The sequence below is a fragment of the Sebastes fasciatus genome, chromosome 13 (genome assembly GCF_043250625.1).
Source record: "Sebastes fasciatus isolate fSebFas1 chromosome 13, fSebFas1.pri, whole genome shotgun sequence".
Lineage (NCBI taxonomy): Eukaryota > Metazoa > Chordata > Actinopteri > Perciformes > Sebastidae > Sebastes > Sebastes fasciatus.
The window spans coordinates 31,828,673-31,854,316 of record NC_133807.1 but is presented as its reverse complement, the minus strand read 5'-3'; the positions used below and the strand labels follow the sequence as shown (position 1 = coordinate 31,854,316).

The 25,644-nt window shown below is 43.3% G+C and overlaps 2 protein-coding genes across 2 annotated transcripts; both read left to right on the top strand.

The window, feature by feature from the left end:
- Positions 1 to 1,560: 1,560 nt before the first annotated feature.
- Positions 1,561 to 8,749, top strand: ankrd40 (ankyrin repeat domain 40). The gene is made up of 5 exons (XM_074656961.1): positions 1,561 to 2,036; positions 3,756 to 3,904; positions 4,157 to 4,801; positions 6,464 to 6,645; positions 6,760 to 8,749. Exons 1-5 carry the CDS (start codon positions 1,903 to 1,905, stop codon positions 6,898 to 6,900), a joined length of 1,251 nt encoding a protein of 416 aa, XP_074513062.1. The 5' UTR covers positions 1,561 to 1,902; the 3' UTR covers positions 6,901 to 8,749.
- An 8,014-nt stretch (positions 8,750 to 16,763) lies between these two features.
- On the top strand, positions 16,764 to 21,379 carry wfikkn2a (info WAP, follistatin/kazal, immunoglobulin, kunitz and netrin domain containing 2a). Its single transcript, XM_074656959.1, has 3 exons — positions 16,764 to 17,024; positions 18,197 to 18,513; positions 19,425 to 21,379. The coding sequence occupies exons 1-3, from the start codon at positions 16,794 to 16,796 to the stop codon at positions 20,623 to 20,625; spliced, it is 1,749 nt and encodes a 582-aa protein (XP_074513060.1). The 5' UTR covers positions 16,764 to 16,793; the 3' UTR covers positions 20,626 to 21,379.
- Positions 21,380 to 25,644: the final 4,265 nt, after the last annotated feature.

The window sequence follows — 25,644 nt, the reverse complement described above, 5'->3', positions numbered from 1 at the left end:
TAGTGGTAAACACTCCACTCCACTTCTTACATTATTACCAATTAATACTAGTTGTTTTGGTGTTAATGATTGATAGTGTTCGTTTTTGTTTTCTTTCAAGCGGTTTATTAATTAGAGATAACACAACTCCTCATTCTTCCATGGAAATAATACAGATATTTATCATTTCCGGTGTCCTTAAAGTTAATGGCCCTTATGCAGGCTGCATACATAATTCAGCAAAACATATTTATTTAATATGGTCTGGAGGGATCTAACCCATATATATAAAACAGTTTTTATATATTTTATATTTGTTTTAAATCTACGATCTAATTAACCATAATTTTTGTGACTCAATATACAAAATGTGGAAGTGACCCACTGGTTGCATAGCTACCGATGCAACCAGCAACACGTGTGTGTGTGAGTGTGTGCGTGTGCGTGTGCGTATGTGTGTGTTTGTTATTAAAAGTAATTTCAACTCAGAAAAATTTACTAAAAAACGAGAACTGTTGTCACATAATTTTACATAACGTTAAAGTGGCAACTTAATAATTATTTTATATATATTTTTAATCTATAATCTAACCATATTTTTTGTGACTCAATAAACAAAATGTGGATGTTGCCCACTGGTTGCATAGCTACCGATGCAACCAGCATCATGTGTGTGTGTGTGTGTGTGTGTTATTAAAAGCAATTTCAACTCAGAAAAATTACTAAATTACTATTTACTAAAAACAAGAACTAGGGTCAGGATAAAGTCACATAATTTTACATAAAGTTAAAGTGGCAACAAAATGCGTAAAAATAGTAATAATTGAGAGTATTCAGAGGGGAACTAATGTTTGATATAAAATATGTATATTTTTTAATCTATGATCTAACTAACCATATTTTTTGTGACTAAAAGGAAGTTGCCCACTGGTTGCATAGCTACCAATGCAACCAGCAACACCTGTGTGTGTGTGTTAATAACAGTGATATAAACGCAGAGTAATTTACTAAAAGCAAGAACTGGGGTCAGGATAAAGTCACATAATTCTGGGGGATCTAACTCATAGATGTAATTTTTTTTTTTTAATCTATGATGTAACCATATTGTTTGTGACTCAATGTCCAAAATGTGGAAGTGACTTACTGGTTGCATAGCTACTGATGCAACCAGCAACACACGTGTGTGTGTTATTAAAAGTAATTTCAACTCAGAAAAATGTTGTCTGGAGGGATCTATCCCATAGATATAAAACAGTTTTTAGATATTTTACATTTGTTTTAAATATATGATCTAACTATATTTTTTGTGACTCAATATACAAAAGGTGGAAGTTGCACACTAGTTGCAGCTACTGATGCAACCAGCAACACGTGTGTGTGTGTGTGTGTGTGTGTGTGTTATTAAAAGCAATTTCAACTCAGAAAAATGTACTAAAAACAAGAACTGTGGTCTGGATAATGTTCTATAATTTGACATAAAGTTAAAGTGGTTAAAAACAGTACTAATGTAGAGTCTTCAGAGTGGAACTAAGGTTCCAGCTCACAGTTGTTACATCCTAAGATGCCCCCCGATGAGGCGGTGGATGTTGTTGGTAGCACACTGACGGAGCTCTGACACCTCCAGGTCTCCAGCTCTCACACACTGGATGAGTCGAGCTGACAGCGGCTCTGTAAGCTGAACCAACAGCAGAGATAGAGGAGGATGGAGAGGGAGAGGACCGGAGCTGTGGAGGAGTAAACACCGACACACAGTTACCTTCAGCTGGAGCCTTCAGCTAGCAGCTAGCCCCTCTCTACGCTAGTCCAGTAGCAGCTAATGCTAACTGCTCCTCAGAGGAGCTGAGAGCTGATCAGCTCTGACAGGTTCATCCCAGAGTCTCTTCATCCTATGAGCTGTGAGAGCTAGTCGTCCTCTGCGCCAACATGTCCACCACCTCGCTGGATAAGGAGCTGGAGGAGCGGCTGAGAGAGGCGGCTGCCATCGGGGACATCGATGAAGTGAGGACATTAGTGGAGACAGGAGTCAACGTGAACTCTCAGAACGAGATCAACGGCTGGTGAGAGATCAGGATGAGTTAATGTATTAAAGGTCCCACATCGGGCTCATTCTCAGGTTCATATTTGTAATCTGTGTTTCTACTAGAACATGTTTACATTCTGTAATGTTCAAAAAAACACTTTATTTACCTCATAGTGTCAGTCTGACTATACCTGTATTCACCCTCTGTCTGAAACGCTCCGTTTTAGCGCATTTCGACGGAATTGCAACAGAATTGCGTTGCTAGGCAACAGCTTGGGTCCATGTGTGCTTCCTGTCAGCGGATGACATTCACATACAGTGTGTTCCAATCCACGTACACTTCAATGTAGTGCACTCTGTACTTACTTGACTAGTGCGTAAATTTCAACGGGGTAGGGTCGTCTGAAATCGAATACTCTGCGGCGCGCTTACCGGAAATGACGATCGCAACATTTGGCCGCGGCTCGCTACCCGCCAAAATATCTGCCTGCTTTGTTGAAGAAAAAAATGAAAGCAGAGTGGAAATTACGTTTCCAACGTCGTCGCCTACGATGTGTCCTCCAGTTGACTGAAAATGCACCGGTATATTTACGTATTGTATTGTTTTATTCTGTTAGCTACGTATGTTTGAATAGTGGTCGTGGTCCCGCCCGTTCCGCTACGTAGACAAGATGGCGACCGTTGAGTGTGGAAAGAGTCCAGCGTTCCACACTCAACGATCTGACCGTTTTGAGTACAACATCCGGGTACTTTGAGTGCACTGCATTTTGCCGTACTTCCCAGTGTGAACTCACTTGTGCACTCAAAATAGTAAGTGTAAGTACGGAAGTATGCGGATTGGAACACACGGTTGCACTGCAACAGGAAATAAACTGGGACACATTTAGAATTTTACATTTAAAATTGTGTCAAGGGTCTAAATATTGTATATTCGTGACAATGGGCAGAAATCCTGACAGCTTGTTTCAAATGCAGAGTTTCTGAATACGGGCTGTGTGTATTTCCCTGTGGATTGAGTGTTTCAATACTTTCACAGTATTTATAAAGGACTTAAGCCGGCTTTATAATAAAAAAACATGAAAATCTCCCTTTCTTATAATATGGGACCTTTAAAGTGTTTTATTTACTCTGTTAGTAATCACAGATTGTGTTGTTTTTATGATAAAGTTCAGTGTTGTTGTTGCAGGATTAAAGCTAATCCCTGTTATCTTCTTAGGCAGCTTGTTAATCAGCCAGGCATGCCACCTTTTATTATCTTGCTCATTCAAACAGGAAACCAATGCCCTGTTAGCTCGTATTATGGGATGGGTAGAAGTTTAAAGTGACATTATTCTAGTCACCCCCCAAAAAAATAATCTTAATAAGCTGTATACTTCACTGTGTAGAAGAGACAGGGATCATATTATGTGTAAAGCAACATCAGGCTTGACTCAAACATTGCTTACAATTCATCAAATAGAAACCTTTTTAATGCAGCAACTCGTTGGTCAACATTTAAACAGGAAATAGAATTTCCAGTATATTCGATCCAGCTATTTGAGTCGGTATCAGCCTGATATCCGATCCGGTATCAGTGCATCCCTATATTTATAAAATGGTCATTATATCCTGACTGCGCATGTGTTATACCTCCATACCCCAAGACCCGTGTCCGCCCGTGACCCAGCCTCCTTTCAACAGGCCTTGGTTCAGTTCGCCAGCATCTTGTGTTGTTTTGGTTCACTAAACTTTGTTCTCTCCTCTATAATGCTACCAGGACATGCCTGCACTGGGCATGCAAGAGGAACCATAAGCACATAGTATCCTACTTGCTCAGTTATGGAGCAGACAAAGAAATCCTCACGGCGAAGGATGAGTTGGCCTCGCAGCTCACATCCAAACCAGAGATCAAACGACTTTTAGGAGGTGAACTACACATTCCTTTCCCTCTTGTTCCCTGTTCCTTTCACATCATTATACAAGTCTGTTGTTGTTACTGGCATGTGATTTTTCAGTTGCATACACATGGCATGCAGTGACATGTAATGTACAGGTTATAACCTCGGGTGTTGATGGTATACGTGCACAGCTGTTCCTGGTTTTGATAGAAACTGAAGCTGTCTGGGTTTTTATTTTTGAGCTGCTAATCGTCTGTTTTTATGCACATTATTCCTGCAGTTGAAGTGGAGGACGTGCCTGAATTGAAGGAGCCTGAGTTGCCAATCATCCCCAACTACCTGTCCAACCCGGCCTTCACGTATTCCAAGATGGATAAGTCCGAGATCATCCTGGCCCAGCACCTTGCACAGAATGGTTCTGGAGAACACGGCGAGGACACGCAGAGCGACTCGCCGTCCCTCTCCCCGACTCACGAGCCTCAGAAATCACTGAGCCTGCTCTCTGACGGCGGTGCCACTCCCCCCCCAAACCCCGCCGCCCACAGCCTAGCCCAGGCTGGCGACTTCATTCCCGTGACTGAACAAAACGGCGTGTCGTCCGGCCCGGCTTCGTCCCACAACCACGCCGTCGTCAACTGCACGGTGCCCATGGACCTGTCGGTGGAGCCGCACCTCGTCAACCACGCCGACTACCCGCACACGATGGCGCACAACGGCACCATGTGCTCGCCTCCGTTGGCCTCGCCCAGCCCCAGCTTGGCTAGCAGCAGCGGGAGCCAGGTCCAGGCCCCGGTGGCCGGCAACAACCCGACTATGAGCAGGCAGCAGTCTATCCCGCAGCAGCTGAGCTACGGCCAGGCCGGTGGACCCATGGCCGCCTTCCAGCCTTTCTTCTTCACCAGCACCTTCCCCGTCAACGTGCAAGGTGAGAGACTGACCATGTCGAACCTCTCCGTCCACACAAACACGACATGACCTGATGACAAGCTTAGCTTAGCATAAAGACTTGAAGCATGGGGTAAACAGCTATTAGCCTGGTTCTATCCAAACATAAAACCTCTAAATGATATTCATTAAATGTTCACAAACACAAAAGTAAAAATATCAAGTTGTGGTTTAACAGGGCGTTCATTTCTTGGCTGGGAGCTGTGATTTCCTGGAGTTTGTTTTGTCACCATGAGGTTGCCAGGCGTCCAGCAGAGACTCCTCTAACTCACTGTGGCTAAACACAGCTTTGTGCTCATTAGAGGCAACAAAGCCTTCCACTTTGATTCAGTTCTGTGTGTGTGAATAGCGGGGAACGGTTACGTGTCCACAGGTAAGTGAGTGATAAGTGCACAGACGTGACGACATTCTCGTGTCGGCAGCCAACTTGTCAAACCAGAAAGGCTTGTTAGTGGAAGTTCCCTTTCCTCTCGGTATGATGACTGAAGTGTCACAAGTTCACCAGCAAAAACATGATCATCTTCTACAGTGACTCTCACCTGGGGCTGTACGTCAGACCGGCAATACGTCAACCAGAGGACACTCTCATCACCATTTCTTCTTTCTTCTTTCTTATGGGGGAAAACAATCCCTCGTAGACGACGACAGCGAGAACGGAGAAAGTTGAAACATGTCTCCAGGAAGCGTTGCTGTGTAGTTGGTTGCACCAACAAAAAATCCCCAAACCTGCCATGTCCTAAAAAAGATAGAATTGCCCCTCTACTTATGGCTCCAAGCTATAGACCAGACCAGCATGGCTTTATGGCTCCAGGCTATAGACCAGACCAGCATGGCTTTATGGCTCCAAGCTATAGACCAGACCAGCATGGCTTTATGGCTCCAAGCTATAGACCAGACCAGCATGGCTTTATGGCTCCAAGCTATAGACCAGACCAGACCAGCATGGCTTTATGGCTCCAGGCTATAGACCAGACCAGCATGGCTTTATGGCTCCAGGCTATAGACCAGACCAGCATGGCGTCCTCTCCGAGGCTGCGCTCCCTTTCAGGGGAAAGAAACTCGTCGTCACAGGAGAGAAAATGATGAAAAGCTGTCGTGTAGCGGGTTAACCGAGGCTTTCACACTGAGATCTGAGGCTCATATGATACGTGAATATTCACCGTCAGTGTGCTAAACGGCTAAATGATGCTGGTGACGGTGACTAGCATGACTAGCTAACGTTAGCTGGAGTGGGAGGCAGCATCAGACTGTCGTTTCCAACTGAATCTCAGCCTCTAGAATCAAACAGTTGTCTATTAACACGCTGGTTATTTACGGACAACACTTAGCCTAACGGGATTCAATCAGATATGTAGAGATGTCTGGATCAGCAGTATCTGTCTGTCGTGTTGGACGGGGAAAGACTGAAGGCACATGGTGCCGATCAACCTTCATTTATTAAGATATCGCCAACGCTCAGGTTCAGGCAAGGTCGCAAAATAATTATTAGACATGTGTATAAAACAAACGTTTGTATAAGAAGAGATGAATGCATGGGAACTTACAAAACTACAATCCAAACATCCGTCAGATTGCATTGAAGTCTACGAGATCTTCTCTATCTTTATTAATAGAGAGGTATCACTCTGGTCCTTTTCTGTAGAGTTGGTGCTGAAGGTGCGTATCCAGAACCCTAACGCCCGGGAGAACGACTTCATCGAAGTGGAGCTGGACCGCCAGGAGCTCACCTACCGGTCCCTCCTGAGGGTCTGCTGCCGTGAGTTGGACATCGGCGTGGAGCACGTGGAGAAGATCCGCAAGCTGCCGAACACCATGTTGAGAAAGGTATGTCGGAAGAAGAGTAGAGTATGGTTGGTCCGTAGAGCTGAAACCACGTGTACTGTTATTAATAATCTCTATTCTGTTTAAACTCTGATGAAACTGTGTTCTCCTGACCAGGACAAGGACGTAGCTCGGCTGCAGGACTTTCAGGAGCTGGAGGTTGTGTTGGAGAAAGCAGAGGGCTTGTCCCTTTTCTCCGGGACTGGCCTAACAGACAGACCCTGCTACAACATGAAGGCCTCCCGCCTCACCTACTAGAGCCTCCACAGAGCCCCCGAGGTCTCCCCCGCTTTACGACTGGGCTTCTGTAGCTTGCCCTCAAGCAACCATAACTAGTTGCCCGCCCAGGTCCCTTGTTACAGCTTCGTCCGGCTTTGGTGTTTTCGCCAATTTCCTAACTGGGGATTTGTTTTTTCAAAGTTCTGTAGCTATTGTCCTCCTCTGGCCCTCCTGCCGCTTTAGTGTACCCAACCAGTTGTAAGCGATTACTGATGCATGGTGTCCTCGATTATGTGCAAAAGTATTTGGGCCCCTCTCTCCTCTCTTTATCTCGACTCTTTCTCTCCTCCCCGCTGCACTTTGTGCCAAGGCTGTAGTGGGACAACAGAGGGAGGCATTGGCTTGTCTTCCTTACGGACTGGACTTGAATAGGATTCTGTAACAGCCTTATTTGGACACACATCCCTCTATACTGGCTGTGGACTCCGGTCTGATAAGACCAGAGAGCAGAGGACGACAGGAAGGATTTACATAACTGTTAACCGATAAGTTCATCATCAGTCCACAGGATAGGACAGGTTGGACTTGCACACAGCAACTTGAATTTCTAGCGTTCTATGAGATGCTCCAGCTGGCGTACACACTTTCATACATGCTGTAGGCATTAACCTTAGTGTCTTTCCTGCAGAGGGCATCCATTACTGGCCTGGTGACGAAGGGATCTCTGGACTAGTAGTACTTCTATTTGCATACAGTAATGCTTTAATCTATAATATCCACACAAGGATGGACACATGTTGAGTACTGGTTTCCCTCCGTGTTTGAATCATCCAGTCACACACTGTGGAAAAGAACGTTTGGTTTGAATTTGTGTCTTTTCATGTCGGATGAAAAAAGTTTCTATCTTAGAGATAAATGTGCAGCAACTAATTTTTATTTTCTACAATAAATGATCACTTGTGCTTTGCAGGGTGCCGTGCTACTATAGGTTCAGTCAGCATAACACTAACTACTGTCAACTGTGAAGTATTTATTTTAAATTGTACTAATGAAGCGAGACCTTTGTTTTAGAGTAGCGAGGCTTTAGAGGTTGTGAAGATACGAGGCTCTCTGCTTGGTTTATCCTTATGAGTTGAGTTCAGTTGCTGTCCTTCTGTTTAACTGTGATTAGAATCAAAAACCAAAAAGTAATCTAGCCAGCAAAGATAAGAATAACTGCAGACTAAACTATCACTGCTTCAGAAGAGAACGCAGCCTTGTTAGACTTTTTGTTCCCCCCCGAAGCAAAGAGGAAAGAAATCAGATGGTTTTATGATTGAGTGCTTCCTCCTTCCTCCAGCTCTTCTTATTTCTCACACCGTCGCCGTCAGTTTAAACTTAGGCGACTAGATTTCTTTAAAATATTGATATATATATATATATATGGCTTCAGTTTGGTTGTCAAGGTCTTCTGCTAATATTAAATTTTTTTATTAACGGAAATGTTGATGTTTTTTATTCGGTAGCTTAATCAGAAGAAGTGCTGCTGTCTGACTTTAAATGGAGACGACGAAACTAAAAAGCGTTCTTGTACTGTACATTAAGAGTTTAACAGGTGAAGAGGTCGGAGGGTTTATGCTGCTTTCATCAACACTTTATATTCCTTTTTAATTCTGGATGCTGGGGCTCGTTGGTTTGAAGCAGCGCAGTAGGCGGCCACTACACACGTCCTACAATCAGCCCAGTGGTTAACTGTTTACTGTTGAACATGTATACCTTGAAGCTCTTACTGTATTTCTATGTTTTCATGATCTATTTTTTATTAATTTGTATAATTATTTTTTGTTTTTAACCAGTTAGGCCTGTTGTGTTTGTGTCAAAAAGTCTGCAAGAAAGTGCAATGTGGGGGGGAGAAGGATGTGTTTGCAGTGAGAAGGAAGGACTACAGAGAGTGCTCATCTTCTGTTCCCGACTACGTTACAATGCTTTATTATTACGTCAAGTTGTGCCACATGTTTTCAAGGCACGATTCAAGGCTCGGTTGAGAAAGTGGGACAGTGTACGGAGGACGTTTGGTGCCCCGGGTGAGTGGAAGCAGCATGTTTTGAAATGGGCTTCTTTGATTCTGTGGAAAGGAGATAAGGAACGTTGTGTTGCTCATTGTTCTAGAAAAAGCAGAATACAGTTTGACCTAACCTATGCATTCAGAGTCTGATATTTTTATATACAGTACGTCCTGTGCACTGTTAAAGTTGTGTTCTTTTCGTTCTGGAGACCTGTTATATCTGTTCTTTGATAAAGCATGGAGAATTACTTCCCTCGTTTTCTCTCAAACTCAAAAAGCATATTCTGTCCATCTGACTAACTGAAGTTAATAAGTTTGAGTATCTATCTTAAAGAATGAAGGGACCGGTTACGTGTTCTGTTCGGCTTTTTGTTGCAGGTTATCCTTTTTGTTTGTACCTGCATGCGTGTGCTGGATGTTTGAGGTAAACTCATTGAAATGTGTGTTTCAACCGAGAGCCAGTAGAGGGAGCAGGAGAGCAAGTATTGGCATTAGATGAGCTCATAAGGTTATTGCCACTTGAAGTCATAATAATAAGAGAATAGCCTTTTTGTTTTGTTGCTTGGATTTAATTGAATTCATAAAAAGTATTTTAAAACCCGCTGTTTGAATACTGGTCCATTTGATCTTTATACTGAAATGCACCACGTTCAGGATTCCTGTGTGGAAGCCAGTAGAAGATGCATCTTCAGTGCTCATCTTTGGCTTCTGCATTCCGATGCTAATTAATGATGCTTAATAAAACTTAATAAAAGTGAAATAACAATAATTCTCATGCAGATCTAGAAGTAGCAAATGAAAACTGTTCTTCAGCGCTGGCACTGATGTCACAAATGAGATTCATTTGCATGATATGGTCCGCTTGAAAGCAAATTTTCCCAACTATTGTTGCATTAATAATGATGTCATTATTGAACACAGGGATAAAAATGATTAACAAAATGTAAAAGCATAGCAGCATTCAAAGGCACATTAAATAAACCTCTAATAACCCTGAATAATAGCTGTAGTTTAAAACAGCCTGTGTACTTAAAGGAACAGTGGGTAACATTTTGGGCTACTATTACCAGAAATCTAATCTAATATTTATAAGTATGTTTTCTTACAATGGTTGTGTTTTCATTAGCTTAGAATGAACCCTTCATATCTACATAGGGAGCAGGTCCTCTTCACCACCATGTTGCTCCTCCATGTTTCTACAGTAGCCCAGAACGGACAAACCAAACGCTGGCTCTAGAGACGTTTTTTACGTCACCTGAAGGCCGCCGTAGTTCTCCGACACGCTGGTGAAACTGCGGTAACGTGAGCCGCTGAGTGTCAAACCGTTGAACTGCCGGCCAACGTCTGATCCAAGCCCCCAGGAAGAGCGCCAGTCATAAAACGCACTAATAGCCGAATCTAGAGTTATTTCCTTTCCTTCGTTCATGTGAGTGAGACCCAGACCGAGGCTGGAGCGCAAGCCGTGAAGATGGCGTGACGTTGGGACCCCGTGACCGAGTCATGTGACCGAGCGGACGCTACTACGCATGTTCCATGTGCCCCAAGATCCGGGTACTTTTCCAGACGGAAGTCGAGCCATTTAGTCTTTGTGCGCCACTCAGCAACTTTCATAGGAATGAACGGAGCCCCGCCTCCAACGCTGGATCCAGTTCTCTTCATACGTCCATGTTCTGACCTCCGCTGCTCCTAAAGTAGTGTTATTATGTTAAGGATGCTCTCTGAGCGAGGTGAACAGCGTTACCACAGGTTTGCAATCGGCAGCTCACGTTACCGTGGTCTTGGAGACGGAGGAGTGAATAGAGGGGTGCTCAGTTGGTTGCAATCTGCAACCACACCACTAGATGCCGCCAAAACCTACACACTGCACCTTTAAATATAACTGATGAAAAAGCTGATATCAAGCGACACCATTTGCTGCACACATACACATTTTCACTGATTGGTTTAGACTTTCCTTTAATTGAACATGTCAGTTTATTACCCCTTATTAGGTCCATTATTAACACTAATGAAAAGCATTTATGGAAACGTTCCATACTTCAGTATTGTACCATCCAGCTGTGGTTTTTCACTTTTGACCTGCATTTGCACCGCGAGCCGATGTTGTACGTTCTGTTGTGAACTTAACTAGCGAGGCAGTTTGTTATGTTCCCTTTCTGATTTAAAGAACATAAACAACACCTAAGTTATGGTCGTACTAACACACTCTTCAATGAAATGAATACAGTGGTGTTCATGTGGTGAGCAGATGTTCAGACACTGCAGTCTGGAGAGCTCAAACGTTGCATCATCTGAGCAGAGTTGTGTTGAGAAAGTTTTAAATGTGTGTTTGCAATCTAAATATAGGGACAAAAGGAATGCATGGCAATATCTATATAATATATAATATATATAGGTTTCAGTGGACGCCCGTGGATCTGCGCATGTATTCCAGCATGTCTGTGCATCGGCATGTTGTGCTGTGTGTCTAGACTGAGGCTGAGGAATCAGCTTAGGGCCCTGCTGTGGCTGGACGTGTCTCTCTCCTTTGTTCTGGAGTGAGACTCTCATAATAAGCTTAGTATGAACAGTCATAACACCTTCATTGTTTTTGAACCCGCTCCACCAGCTTCCCAGGCCTCGGTCGCGGGCCGGAGACGCCGTGTGGACCTGCGTGGTCGAGAACCCCCTAAGAGCATTTTAGAAATGGAGGGACAAGGCGACGTTACCCACAGGTACGTGCCTCGGTCGATGTGTTGGATTACGGCCCTTCTGTGCAATATGTGCCCTTCTCTGACAGGCATAATGCACAAAGCCAAGATACAGAGCTGCTTATTCACGACATGCATGACACCGTAAAGCCACTGAGAGATTAATGGTGAGGTAAAACGTACAGTAGCTTAAACAGTATATGCACAGTGAGTGATTTAGGCCTCTCTGAGCAGTGGTGAACTCAGGCGCTCTGAGGGGCAGGGGGGAGAAAAATAAAAATGGAACCAACGCACTAAACATTTTCTAGCGTGTAGGGCAGCCTATATGGCACTGCGTCATGATTTCTCCACTGGAAGAACACCCTAGAGGGTACTTTATCATGTTTTATCTACCATAGGGGCATCTAAGAGGGCACTTTATTTCATTTTCTCTACTGGAAGGACACCTAGAGGGTACCATATCATGTTTTCTGCACTGGAAGCGCACCCAGAGGGCACTTTATCATGTTTTATCTACCATAGGGCATTCAAGAGGGCACTTCGTCAAGTTTTCTCCACTGGAAGTACACCCTAGCGAATACTTTATCTTGTTTTCTTCACTGCAAGGGCACCCTAGAGGGCACTTTATCACGTTTTCTCCATGGGAGGGCACCCGAGAGGCTACATTATCTTGTTTTCTCCACTGGAAGGACACCCTAGTGGGCACTTTATCATATTTTATCTACCATAGGGCATCCAAGAGGGCAAGATAGGATTGATACAACTCTAATATCTGTCCGTTCAATACAAGGCTCCGGTCAGCAGCCTGTTAGCTTAGCTTAGCATAAAGTTTAAGGATACTTTATTATAGAAAGTAAATTGCTGCATCAATACCAGACATCACAATTAAACACATTAAAGCTGCCCTAGGTCTGTCTGTGGATCAAATCTGAAAGAAAGATCATTAAGGCGAGTCCATGAGGACCGTTCTCGTGATATCTCAGGAATGTCTGGAGGGAATTTTTTCAAATTGGCACAAACGTCCACTTGGACTCAAGGAGGAGGTCAAAGGTCAAGGTCACTATGACCTCACGTCCATCTCATTCTTGTGAAACATCCACTGGGACTCAAGGATGAACTGATTCGAAAGGTCAAGGTCACTGTGACCTCACAGAACACGTTTTGGGCCATAACTCAAGAATGAATGTGCTAACTATGATGAGTTCTCATAAATGTATAACAGGATAAAATGATGAAGTGATGACATTTTGGACCGACATGGATTTTAAACTGTAACTTGACTGGTTGGCGGTAGTTGTAGTTGATTTCTGCCTTTGTCAGTGGATGCTTTCAGTCACTGAGGAGAACATGATTGTGATAAAGGATCTAAAAGCTTCACATTGCCGTTAAACACAAATCTTAATATCGCAAGAACATAAACATGAATGGAGACGTCTCTTGAGTTACAGAGCTGTTTTGAACCGGGCTCAGAAAGATGGCGAGTGCGCACAGAGAAGGTCAAAGTCAAGGTCTGTTTGCAGACAATGCTTTTGCTGAAGGCGGATAGAGTGTCGGAGCGCCCTGCGTGGGGTCCACCGGGAGGCTCTATTCAATACGTGACATGCCCTCTGCAGACCCAGTGTCGGCTATGCTGGGAATGCAGGGTGTGGAGGGGTGAAGGTTAGGGGTGACTGGGTGGGCAGACACTGAAAACACAGCTTGACTGTGTTTGTGCATTTGCATGAAAGTGAGAGCATGCACATATATATATATATATGTGTGTGTATGTGTATGTGTATGTGTATGTGTATGTGTGTGTATGTGTGTGTGTGTGTGTTTGTGTGTGTGTGTGTGTGTGTGTTTGTGTGTGTGTGTGTATTGGGTAGAATATAATCTGTACGTCCAGTTTCACAGACACAGACCAGACTAAGACGGCAGGGTTCGGCCTGGAGAGCACTGGGCCTCTTTGGGCTCAGCAGGGACTCCGCTTGGGAAGCACAGACACACACACACACACACACACACACACACACACACACACACACACACACACACACACCGAGGCGACTAAAATGTTGAGTTTTCTGTTCTTTTTAGTAAAAGTAGACCAGTTTTTTTTAAACGTCAACGCAAAACCTGTTTTATTTGAGTTTAGCGGTGCTCCTAATCAGACTGTGCTGGTGGGAACGTATCCTTTTGTCTGTTCGTGTCCTCGACCAAACGGACCACCAGCCTATTTGTTTTGCTTTGAAGCCCCCGTTTCTGCAACACTTCCTGGAAAGCTTTTGGCTTTTCGTGGAACAAACCGAGTTTTCACAACATTTATGGTGTTGTGAAACCAAGCTGTCTGTACTACTTGTGACTTCTTACATGTCAGTATTGTGATAGCATGAGCCTGATGAGCCTAATCGCATTCCCATTGTCTATTACAATATGCTCTTCTTAAAGTGTTTCCTATCTGTCTCATCACTGATGACGCTACACAATATTCCAACACTGAGAGTGTTTTAGATATTGACAGGATTCTCTGTTTAACTCTACCAACATGTGGTTATAGTTTGAAAAAGCATTAATCTGTAATGTTTTTAATTCATACAACATAATATTCTGTGTGATAGACTATTGGCAAACACACAAACTGGCCGTTATGTCAGGTTGCACCAAGAAAATTTGCATTTCACATCATGTTTGTATTTTTATTTGCACCATCAAGCAATTGCTCGCGACTAGTACACTTCACTTGTTGGGGCATTTCCAAAGTCTTGCAGTGGTTGATTCATAAAAACAAGAATTCTGAGTCCTGGCTGGAGTTTTCAGGACATTTTATAACACACGCTGTAACACATACAACAAACTAAACTGTTTAAGGATGCATGTTTTTATCAGTTGAATCAGTTTAACCTGAATAGTACATTATGTCAGAATCAGAATCAGAAATCCTTTATTGGGATGTTACAGTTGCTCTTATATAAACATATATAATAGAAATATAGGGGTATTTAACATGTAAATGGTATAAATAAATATAAATAAATAATAAAATGTGCATCAAACACATGCAATATACAACAACAGTATAAATAAGTAAATAAAAAAATGCTGAGAAGTGAGATCTGTTACGTGTGTTGAATATAAATGCAATAAAAGTATAAATAAGAATTAAAATATATTCTTGAAATGTTCAGTATAAATGCAGCGTTGCACAGTTGAATTATTATGCAAGTTATTGTATAGTTTAATCAGTGTTGCACATAAGAATAATAAGAAATGATGGGGTGTGACATCAGATATGGACAATATAGAATCAACCACAGTTCAGTGAATATGACAGTCTGACACAATGATGTAGAGAAGATAGTGAACTCATTATATCTAAAACATTAGGTTTTTGAAAGGTTGGATTCTGCACCATCATCTGGTGCACCGCTATAATTATTATCATCACATATCTGGAAAGTTTGGCTGCTGTTGGTCTTGGAGTTTTTGAGGTACAGAAAGAAAAAGAAGAAGAGGAGGAGGGAGAAGATGATGAAGTAGAAGTAGGAGGATAGACTCCCACAATGTACAGCCATGGTAAAAACAAATAAACATTTTAATTATCCATTAATAATAGACCTTACACAATGAAACCACCTACTCAAATTGAACTCATTTAAACTCAAGCAGTTTAAATGAACCTTTTTGGTTCACTTTGAGTACAGAGGAGAAACCAGAAGGAGAGGAAGACACTGAGTTTGGTGCCATCTTCTGGACACATTTTTCAGCAAACAGTGTTAAATCATCATGCAGTATTATAGTGACATGACAAAAAACATATCCAAAAGCACCTTATAATTTGAATCTATTTGTTGAAATGCAAGATAAAGTGTATTGGCACTAATAAATAGAGTTGTGTGACTACACTGTAAACAAGTGCTGTTAATTTACAGCAGGATTTCAACAGTATGAACCTGTTATTGCTAAACACAGTGCTTTACTGTTAATGCAAAAAAAAAACTGTCAAATTACGCTCATAGGCCGTTTTTAATGCATAATGCATTCTTAAAAAAACAGCCCTTTACTGCTGATCAACTGTCTAAAGGATCATCAGTAACAGTTTCATGCAGTATTTGTTGAATTCTGGGACCTGATCTGCACATGTGAGGCTTGTACATTGTACATGATTGTAAAATCAGTGAATTAGCTTTATTGTTCTTCACTCACATGTTGTTCTGGTTTCATTCTGTGCTTGTAGCCAGCTAGAGACACACATTTTGGGAAAAGTGTCAACAAGTCTATTATAGCATTTTCCCTAACAAGTGCCTTTAATTGTATTTAATGTGACTATTCCTATGTCTGTAACCTGCTAAGTCTATTCATCTAGGCAAAAAATAATGTTTATTAAAATGTATGTAAAAAATAAATAGTGCATTAAAACAAATCAGTAAGATAATGTAAAAGAAAGGTGAAAAACAAGCTATATAATGTATCTTTAAACAGTAAATTAACTGTGTAATTAATACAAAAACAACAACTGTATTTGTCATTAACAGTACAAAGCTGTAAATGTCAGCGACAGTATAATAATGTTAATTTTACAGTAACATAAAGGCAACCCTGCTGACAGTTCTTTACTGTTATTCTTAACAGTGCAATCATTTTCTATGGATTTTATTGTATCTTTACACCTGTTTTTTAAAATGTGCTAAGATGCAAAATGTTTAGTTGGTGCATATTTTGCATAATAAATGTTATCTGCTATAGTTAGTAGTATAGTATTGCTAAATGTGTCCTGCACCATTGCCAGCTAAGGGTTAAGGCAGCAGCTCCTTTACGCACAGGTGTCTCTCCAGTCCTTTGGGAGACAGCGGCTGCAAACTGGAGGAGAACTTTTTTTTTTTTTTTCTTTAATTAAGTTGATCATAACTGTAACTCAGCTGGGATTTGCTGTCGGACCAGACAGGAGACTGTAATTCATGTAGTTCGATGTTAAAGTGGGTTTGCTCACCGCTGCTCTCTAATCTCTCGCTGCTATTAAACCGACCTGGAGAGCTCCGTTAGTCTCCACATCCACATCCACACCGGATCCACAACGCTGCTGCTGCTGCTCTGATTCTCTGCTGCATCTCACATCTCAGTGGTTAGAAACAACTTTTGAAGATACTTTAAAGAGTTTTTCTTTTTCTTTTTAAACTTTTGCAGAGTTTTTTCTTTAGCCTCCGTTCTGTTACGCGTCGGAGATGTGGTGGATGCTGTTTCCCAGATGGATTTGGTTTCTTCTGGGACATTCTTCCACTATCCTCCTCTATATGGACAACTGCTGCCTCGTGAGAGCGATGCCCATGTCCATGTCTGTGTCTGTGGCCAAAGTGGTGGTGTACTCTCACGCGGGTCTGTGCCCGAACGACCTGAACCCCAACCTGTGGGTGGATGCCATGAGCACCTGCATGCGCGAGTGTGAATCTGACCAGGTGAGTTGTTGAGTTATAGCCTGCTGCAGGTGACATGTGTAGAGACAATAATCATCTGGAATCAGGGTCTCCTTTAGGAGACCAGGATCTCATGTTGGACAACTCCTGTTTTCCTTTTCACTGAGCATGAGTTGCTGCATGAAGGATTGATAGAAATATCAAAATACAAATAACAAACAAAGGCACTGAGCAGGTTAGTCAGATGGATCATGTGAAGGCAAGGCAAGGCAGCTTTATCTGTAGAGCACATTTCAGCAACATGCAATTCAAAGTGCTTTACATAAACATTCAAGAACATTGTGACAAAGTGCAAAAGAACATTAAGACATAATTAAAACAGTTATAAAAACATTAAAGATTAGAAAATAATTTTAGATGTGCAAAATTCAACATATGCAACATTAACTCAGAGTTGGAGTTGGTCCTGCAGGTTTCTGGGAGCTTGTTCCAAATATATGGTGCATAAAAAGTGAACGCTGCTTCTTCTGCATGTTTAGTTGTGACTCTGGGGACACTAAGCAGACCTGATCCAGATGACCTGAGAGGTCTGGATGAACACAATAGACAATCATCTGGAATCAGGGTCTCCTTTAGTGGACCAGGATCTCATGTTGGACAACTCCTGTTGTCCTTTTTCACTGTGCATGAATTGCTGCATGAAGGATTGATAGAAAAGCAGAAATTCAACAAAAGTAATCTTAGTGGTTTTGTAATGTTACACGTGTTACACACTAAATTTACCTCCTTCAAGTTTTGATTCATGCTGTGTCATGTTGACCTATGGCATGCCAATGTTTTTAGCTTCCCTTGTTGTACAGCTGACTCCCAGAAAAGTTCCTTTTTGTCCCCCCGTTTGTCTTTAGATGGTTCTCCTTTTAAAGCAGATTTGAGTGCTTTTAGTGTTTGTGAGCTGTATTTTTTGTCTCTGTTTGTGACTGCAACTTTGTGTTCTTGCTGCTGACTGTCTTGGCCAGGTCTCCCTTGGAAAAAAGAGGTTCTTAATCTCAATGGGACTAAATAAAAGTTAAATAAAAATGATCTAACTTCGTCAAAATGAAATCTGCAGGTTTTGTTAAGAAGGATTTCATCACTGGGTTTCATGCTGTATTTTAACTGCATCTCAACTGTACAAAACAGAGGTCACTTTTTTTTATTTCTTTTCCCAACTTTAGGACTGTGAGACGTTTGAGAAGTGCTGCCCTAACGTGTGTGGAAACAAGAGCTGCGTGGCATCACGCTACATAGACGTCAAGGGCAACAAGGGCCCCATAGGAATGCCAGAGGGCGCCACCTGCGACGAGTTCATGTGCTCCCAGCAAGGCTCCGAGTGTGACATCTGGGACGGCCAGCCTGTTTGTAAGTGCCGGGACCGCTGTGAGAGAGAGCCCCACTTCACGTGCGCGTCCGACGGCATGACTTACTATAACAAGTGCTACATGGATGCGGAGGCCTGTTCCAAGGGTGTCTCTATCTCTGAGGTCACCTGCAGGTAACATGTTAAGTATTTCAGATCTCTACTATTTGTTTTTGCTGTGATGAGGTAAAGTTGGCTTGTTTTTGTTTTCGTCCTCATAATTACGACATTTTGAAAAACACAACTTATTTTTTATGGCTGTAGTTTAGAAACATAATTTCTGGGTGTAATATGTCAATGTCAGTGGTGGACTCTGGCGGTCTGAGGGGCAGGGGCAAGGAAAGAAATAAAAAGGGCACCAGCACACAGAAAGTTTACTAGCATATTAGGGCAGCCTATCTGCACTGCATCATGATTTCTCCATTTTAAGGCCACCCATGAGGGCACTTCCCGTTTTCTCCACTGGAAGGACACCCTAGAGAGCACTTTATCATGTTTTCTCCACTGGAGGGCACTCTATCATGTTTTCTCCACTGGAAAGACACTCTAGAGAGCACTTTATCATGTTTTCTCCACTGGAAGGACACCCTAGAGGGCACTTTATCATGTTTTCTCCACTGGAAGGACACTCTAGAGGGCACTTTATCATGTTTTCTCCACTGGAAGGACACTCTAGAGGGCACTTTATCATGTTTTCTCCACTGGAAGGACACCCTAGAGGGTACTTTATCATGTTTTCTCCACTGGTAGGACACCCTAGAGTGCACATTATCATGTTTTCTCCACTGGAAGGACACCCTAGAGGGCACTTTCTATAGTAAAAGCACAAATGTCATATTAAATCACTCTATTTCCTCATCCACAACATCTCTTACTAAAAGGCAGGAAAAGGGTATCCAATATAGGCTCTATATACCTACACACATAGACTATGAACTGTGCTTATCTTTGACCTGAGTCCGCCAGTGTTCAATATAGTAATTATAGAAAAACCTTGGACATATCCTGGCTCTGATTGATTCCTGTCTTATTCAACCTACCTACAGGTACCACTTGACCTGGCCAAACACCAGTCCAATCCCAGCAGAGACCACCCTGTATCCCACCACTGCCCTCCAGACCACCCTCCCAGCTGACATCCAGCTCCCCACCATACACAGTGGCCCCACCCAACAGGCTGTGTTTGTGGACGAGACAGCCAGCTTCCTGTGCGAGGTGTCTGGGAAGCCACATCCGGAAATCACCTGGGAGAAACAACTGAAGGGCAAAGAGAACACCATAATGAGAGTTAATCACGTCCGAGGGAACGTCGTGGTCACCAACATCGGCCAGCTGGTCATATACAATGCGCAACTTCAGGACGCCGGCATCTATACGTGTACAGCCAAAAACGTCGGAGGGAGTGTATCGTCACACTTTCCTTTGGTAGTGATCAGGAAGGAGGCGAAAGGAAAGAATGCGGAAGGGAATAGTACCAACCTGCCATTTCCAGCTGAAGAGTGCCTCAAGAGTCCAGACACAGATGACTGCGGAGAAGAGAGCATCAGCTGGTACTATGAACCAAAGAGGAACAATTGCTTCACCTTTACTTACAGTCAGTGCAATAAGAACCGTAACCATTTCAACACCTACGAAGCCTGCATGCTGTCGTGCGGAGGAGAGCTGGCGGCTCCCTGCAGCCTCCCGAGCCTCCAGGGGCCTTGCAAGGCCTACGAGCCCCGCTGGGCTTACAGCAGCATCCTCAAGAAGTGCCAGTCCTTCGTGTACGGAGGCTGCGGCGGCAACGAGAACAGCTTCGAGTCGAAGGAGGCCTGCGAGGAGATGTGTCCCTTTCCGAAGAACCACAACTGCAAGGTGTGCAAACCCCGAGCCAAGATGGTCACCAGCTTCTGCAAGAGCGACTTCGTGATCCTCGGGCGTGTGACCGAGCTGACGGAGGAGCAAGAGTCGGGCCACGCTCTGGTGACGGTGGAGGAGATCTTGAAGGATGAGAAGATGGGTCTGAGGTTCTTTGGCAAAGAGCCCTTGGAGGTGACTCTCCTGAACATGGACTGGAACTGTCCCTGCCCCAATATCACCACGGCCGACGGGCAGCTCATCATCATGGGGGATGTTCAAAACGGGATGGCCGTCCTGCAGCCCGACAGCTTCGTGGGCTCCTCCAGCCCTCGCAGGATCAGGAAGCTTCGTGAGGTCATCCACAAGAAGACCTGCGATTTCCTTAAAGATTTCTCTGCCGTCCAGTAAAGTCTTTTAAAGTTCTGTTTTCTGTTTATACCCAGCTCCAGTGACCTCACCAGTCTGTCTGACTGCCAGTTAACATAGTTCCTGTTTCAGATGTTTTTCTTTCCTCACTTTCTTCCTTATCGCTCAAAATAATCACTTTTTACTGTTGTCACTGATCATTTATGTCAGTTTCCATTCATGATTACTTCACAGACGCTGTGTCAAAACTGTCCAAATAGCTCATTTTTAAAATATTAGAATGAATGAACTGTCTGGAAAAGGCAGCTAGAATAGTATTAGTCATGAGCATTTACCCTGTACAAAGTATTTAATCTTTGAAACTGTTTACTAAAACGGCATTTTATATTCCCTCTCTTCTTGAATTCACTAATATCATTCATTTAGCGGTATGTTTTAATATGATTGGTACGTTTGCTTTATGTTTGTGTGGGTTACCCCACATTGCGTAACATCTGTCAGGAGCACTTGAGCTCACAATAATGCAAGTCAAAGCCTCAGTTTTATTTACCAGAATCAGATAAGCTCTTTGGTTCCACATTTTGTGGAATCTATTTTATTTTGAAAAGTTTTAATTTACAGAATATGTATGTGGACTTCTGTACTTGGTATTTATTTTCATCTTATATATATATATATATAGGCAGAAAGTCTCTCTGTGAATCTAATTGCATTGAGAGCAGACATATTTTGATGTTATCTGTGATATATTAGTGTCCATTCAAACTTTTATTGATGGCAAAAATGAATAAAGATGATTTAGAAAATACTACAGATGTCCTTTCTTTGTTATGTTGTGCTGTTCCCTTTGCTGAAGACAAAATACCCAACATGCTCACAGCTTATCAAAAGGCTCATGCCGGCAGTGCGTCCCTCCATCCATGTCCTCCTCCTCCTCCTCCTCCTCCTCCTCCTCCTTCCTCCATCCATCCACACTCACGCACACAGTGCCGAGTCTGAAGCAGGTCACATTCCAGCCCAGCTGTGGTGGCCCGCAGAGCTGTGTGTTGTGTTGTGTCTGGGTCTGGGGCCCTCGCATAGCACACACCCCACCGGCCCTCTATTGGCCTTGTGCGGCCCCTTTCATGTGCGAGAGGCCGGGGTGAAGGGAAGAGGAGGAGGAGGAGGAGGAGGAGGAGGAGGAGGAGAGGGATGTCGGCTCACTCAGTTGGCCACATCTGTGTTAAAGGGGCAAAACAGAGAACAGTGAGAGTCAAGTAGAAAGTGGGGAATGTAACCCCTGAAGTGACGATAGAGCTCCATGTTTTTGCTTGAGCATGAGTATAAAGGTCACAACGTCAGAATCCACTCAGAGTTGACAAACGCTAGAGCTGTGGGGGTACCTTAAGAGTTTTTTAAGAATTAATCCCCAGGACACAGCAGGGCGTACAGGAAACCGAACACAAGGCAGCCAACTAGCCGCTGCATGTTCTCCCCCCCCGGTTCCCCCCCTCTGCCCTTATATCCCCTTCTCTAACCCCCCGTCCTGGGCCCACTTCCTCAACTGTCTGCCCTCTCAAACCCAGCCTCGAGAGTGGCGACCTCTGACCCCGCTAATGAAAAAGAGGCCACCGAGGAAAAGGCCACTTTCATTAGAACTGTTGACGAAGTGTTAAGAAGCGACTGGCTGAGCTCCAGACGAGAGCTCGGCACGGCCCCGTGATGCTCCACACATCACAGCCGGCTGCTGATTTCAGTATCAAGTTCACTTAGAGACCACCAGCCAGGCAGCCTGCCAGACAGACCATAATAATAAGCCAGACAGCCGCAGGCGCAAAGGTTGGGGGGTGGGGGGCACAATGCCCTCAGTGACACAGAACTTGAGGAGGAACTTGTTGGGTTTTCAGAGGGATGGTCCACTTTCTTTCCCGTTAACCAGCGTCGGCGTTAGGGGCGGGCCTTGGTGGTCCAGAAGGGTCACTGTGCCCTCTCAGCTGAATCCTCTGCTGACAAAACAACTAAACTGAAATACTTTTACAGCTATAAGTCAAATGAAGTGGCACAGTTTGGTAATAGAAGTCATTTCTTATTGTACTAGCCTATAAAACAAACTAAAAACAAATGGAAAGAAGTTGTGTTGAGGAGATTCTGCAGCTGTTCTAGTGGTGACTTCATAAATCCACTCATGCATCTTGATAAAATGTCTCTCCTGCTCTGTGAGAGGTATTCATTTGCACGTTTGTAATCGTGGCTACGTTTCTGGATGAGCGCGCATATATGGTTGTAATTGCGTACTGGTTCTTGATGTGGCTTAAAGATGTTGTTTATCCTTTAATTAGTTGTGTAACCGCGGTGAAAGTGATCTAATGTTATAGGTTTATTAGTGCAACATATTGAACAGATTTCCCGCTGTGCATCTCAGTTTATAACCTCTGGTTTCGTGGACGTAGTAGCATGTCGATTGCCCGTCTGTTCCTAATGCTCTGGCGCTGACCGTGCCGATAACTAATACACAAAAATTGGCACTGATTGTACATCGATTGTCTTGCTCAGGAAATTGACATAGTTTTCACATAATGTACTCGTCATAACCAACAACTGTCCATTATTTGTACTTGTAACAAACTTGGGTGGACAAGCCTATTTATTTAAAACACTACTCTGATCATTGCACTCCTGAAATATTGTCAGACTCATGATGGACAGTTTAAAAAAAAATTAAAAAATAAAATCGCTGCAGCAGAAGCAGAAATATGATGTTTTTTATTCCATGCATTGTTCTTTCTTGTCAAAACATGCCGCTTATAGGCTATTACCCACAAGGTAACTCACCCACCGACAGTTTGGTGGAGATTCGGATGTGTTAAACTTGGTGTGATATGACACACCAAGATCAAATTATAATTTTTTGTATCGCTCCACATGCAATCTACTGTGTGCACTAAGAGACATTTGCATTGCATGAGACACAAGTCCACCGTTTTTATGAATACTCTGGGTCTAAAGTCATTGGTTGGCATGCATTTATAGAAAGAAAGAGAAATAGCCTATTTTAAGATAGAAAAAAGCCCTAAAGATGTGGATAAAGAGAAAAAGTGGGAGTGAGGATGGAGCAGATTTCACCCTCTTTCCATGCAGGTGGTTCCTCTTGGTGTGGGCGGGGCTAGCAGGTAGAGAACTGTACAGACAAAGCACAACAATGCAATCAAATGAAGTCATCATGGGTTAAAGTTAGCATTATTGTACTAAGTTGAAAAAACAACTTCAGTCGGCAACAATTTGTTTTATCATCATTGGGCAAAAACTCCATAATAACCTTTCAGAATATTATAACTCAAGTGTCCTGAGAGATAATAGACTTCTGCTGGCTCTGTTTACAGGCTTTAAAACATCTAGCTTTGACCAATCACAGGTCACTTCAGAGAGAGAGCGAGCGTTCCTATTGGCTGTTCTCCAGTCATGTGAGTGGTGCTTGGTTTATTTCCTCAAGAGATCTCAACATGGCTGCCGGGTCACAAACCTTCTCATCTTACAGCTAAACAGGACACAGAGGAACAGGTGTGTTTTTAATCTTATTTGCTCCATTTCTATCTACATCCAGAGGAACGTTTACCATCAGTGAGGTAGTCAGGCCTTTCTGCTGTTTGTGAACACTTTGAGGAGCGCAGAGAGACCAGAGAGATCCAGTGGGACCGGTTCTACTGGGTCTGGTTCTACTGGGACCAGAGAGACTCAGTGGGTCTGATTCTATTGGGACCAGAGAGACCCAGTGGGACTGGTTCTATTGGGACCAGAGAGACCCAGTAGACTGGTTCTACTGGGACCAGAGAGACCGGGTAGACAGGTTCTATTGGGACCAGAGAGACCGAGTAGACTGGTTCTACTGGGACCAGAGAGACTCAGTGGGTCTGGTTCTATTGGGACCAGAGAGACCCAGTGGGACTGGTTCTATTGGGACCAGAGAGACCCAGTAGACTGGTTCTACTGGGACCAGAGAGACCGGGTAGACAGGTTCTATTGGGACCAGAGAGACCGAGTAGACTGGTTCTACTGGGACCAGAGAGACGCTGAGTAGACTGGTTATACTGGGACCAGAGGACTGTTTCGGTGCCGCAGACAGACTCACAGAGTGACAGTCAGACAGGTGAGTAACTTTTACTGTGATGGATGTGAGTCTCTCCAGAGGAGGAGAAAGTAGTCAGTGTTGCTAGGCAACGCAGCATCATGTGCATGTGTGTGCTTGAGCTCTGTGTTTTGCTGTAATATGTGTGTCGTGGCTGCAGCTACTGGAGTTTATATTGTTTGTCTTCTGCTATAAGAACGTGTCAGGCTATCTAATTGATGTAGTCTAGTTGTGTCCTCTCTTCTGCCTGATTCTAAAGCTGTACTGATGATTATAATTGATGATCAGTTGTATGAACAGGCTGCTATCTATACAAATGGAACTGTTTGGACAGATGGGCTCCTCAACTGATGGCTGCCGGGTCACAAACTTTCTCATTTTACAACTAAACAGTACACTACAAGATGTTTCTGAGAACATTTGAGGAGAGAAATAGGCATTACAGTAACAGAATATTGATTCATATTTGATCAGCGCTGCCTACTTTGACCGTTTGATCGGAGTTCGCGAGTGATTGACAGCTGCTCAGAGACTCCAGATCAGCTCCGATTGGTTGTTTTCCTCCGGTCTGTGACATCACAGATGCCATTAGGAGCACTTGAGGACACGGAGGAACATGATTTGACTTTGACCTTTTTATAAAAATAACTTTTTTAATGATATTTTCTCCATTTCTACCCACTGCAGCTTTAAAAGTGCTATTAATAACATTCAGCATTTAGATGTAGCATTCTCCCTCCCCCCGTTCCATTGCATTTACTTCACAAGAAGTTGTTGCCAGGCACTCACCGTCAATCTCAGACATTTATCCGACCCAGAGATACCATGTGATACCAACGTAGTTGACTCAAAAGCCTTGCTAGAAGTGGGAGATTAACAAAACATTAATTTTGGACCTGCCAAAATTTTTATTTCATTTTTTATATATATTTTTATAACATAATTATTTTTAAGAAAAG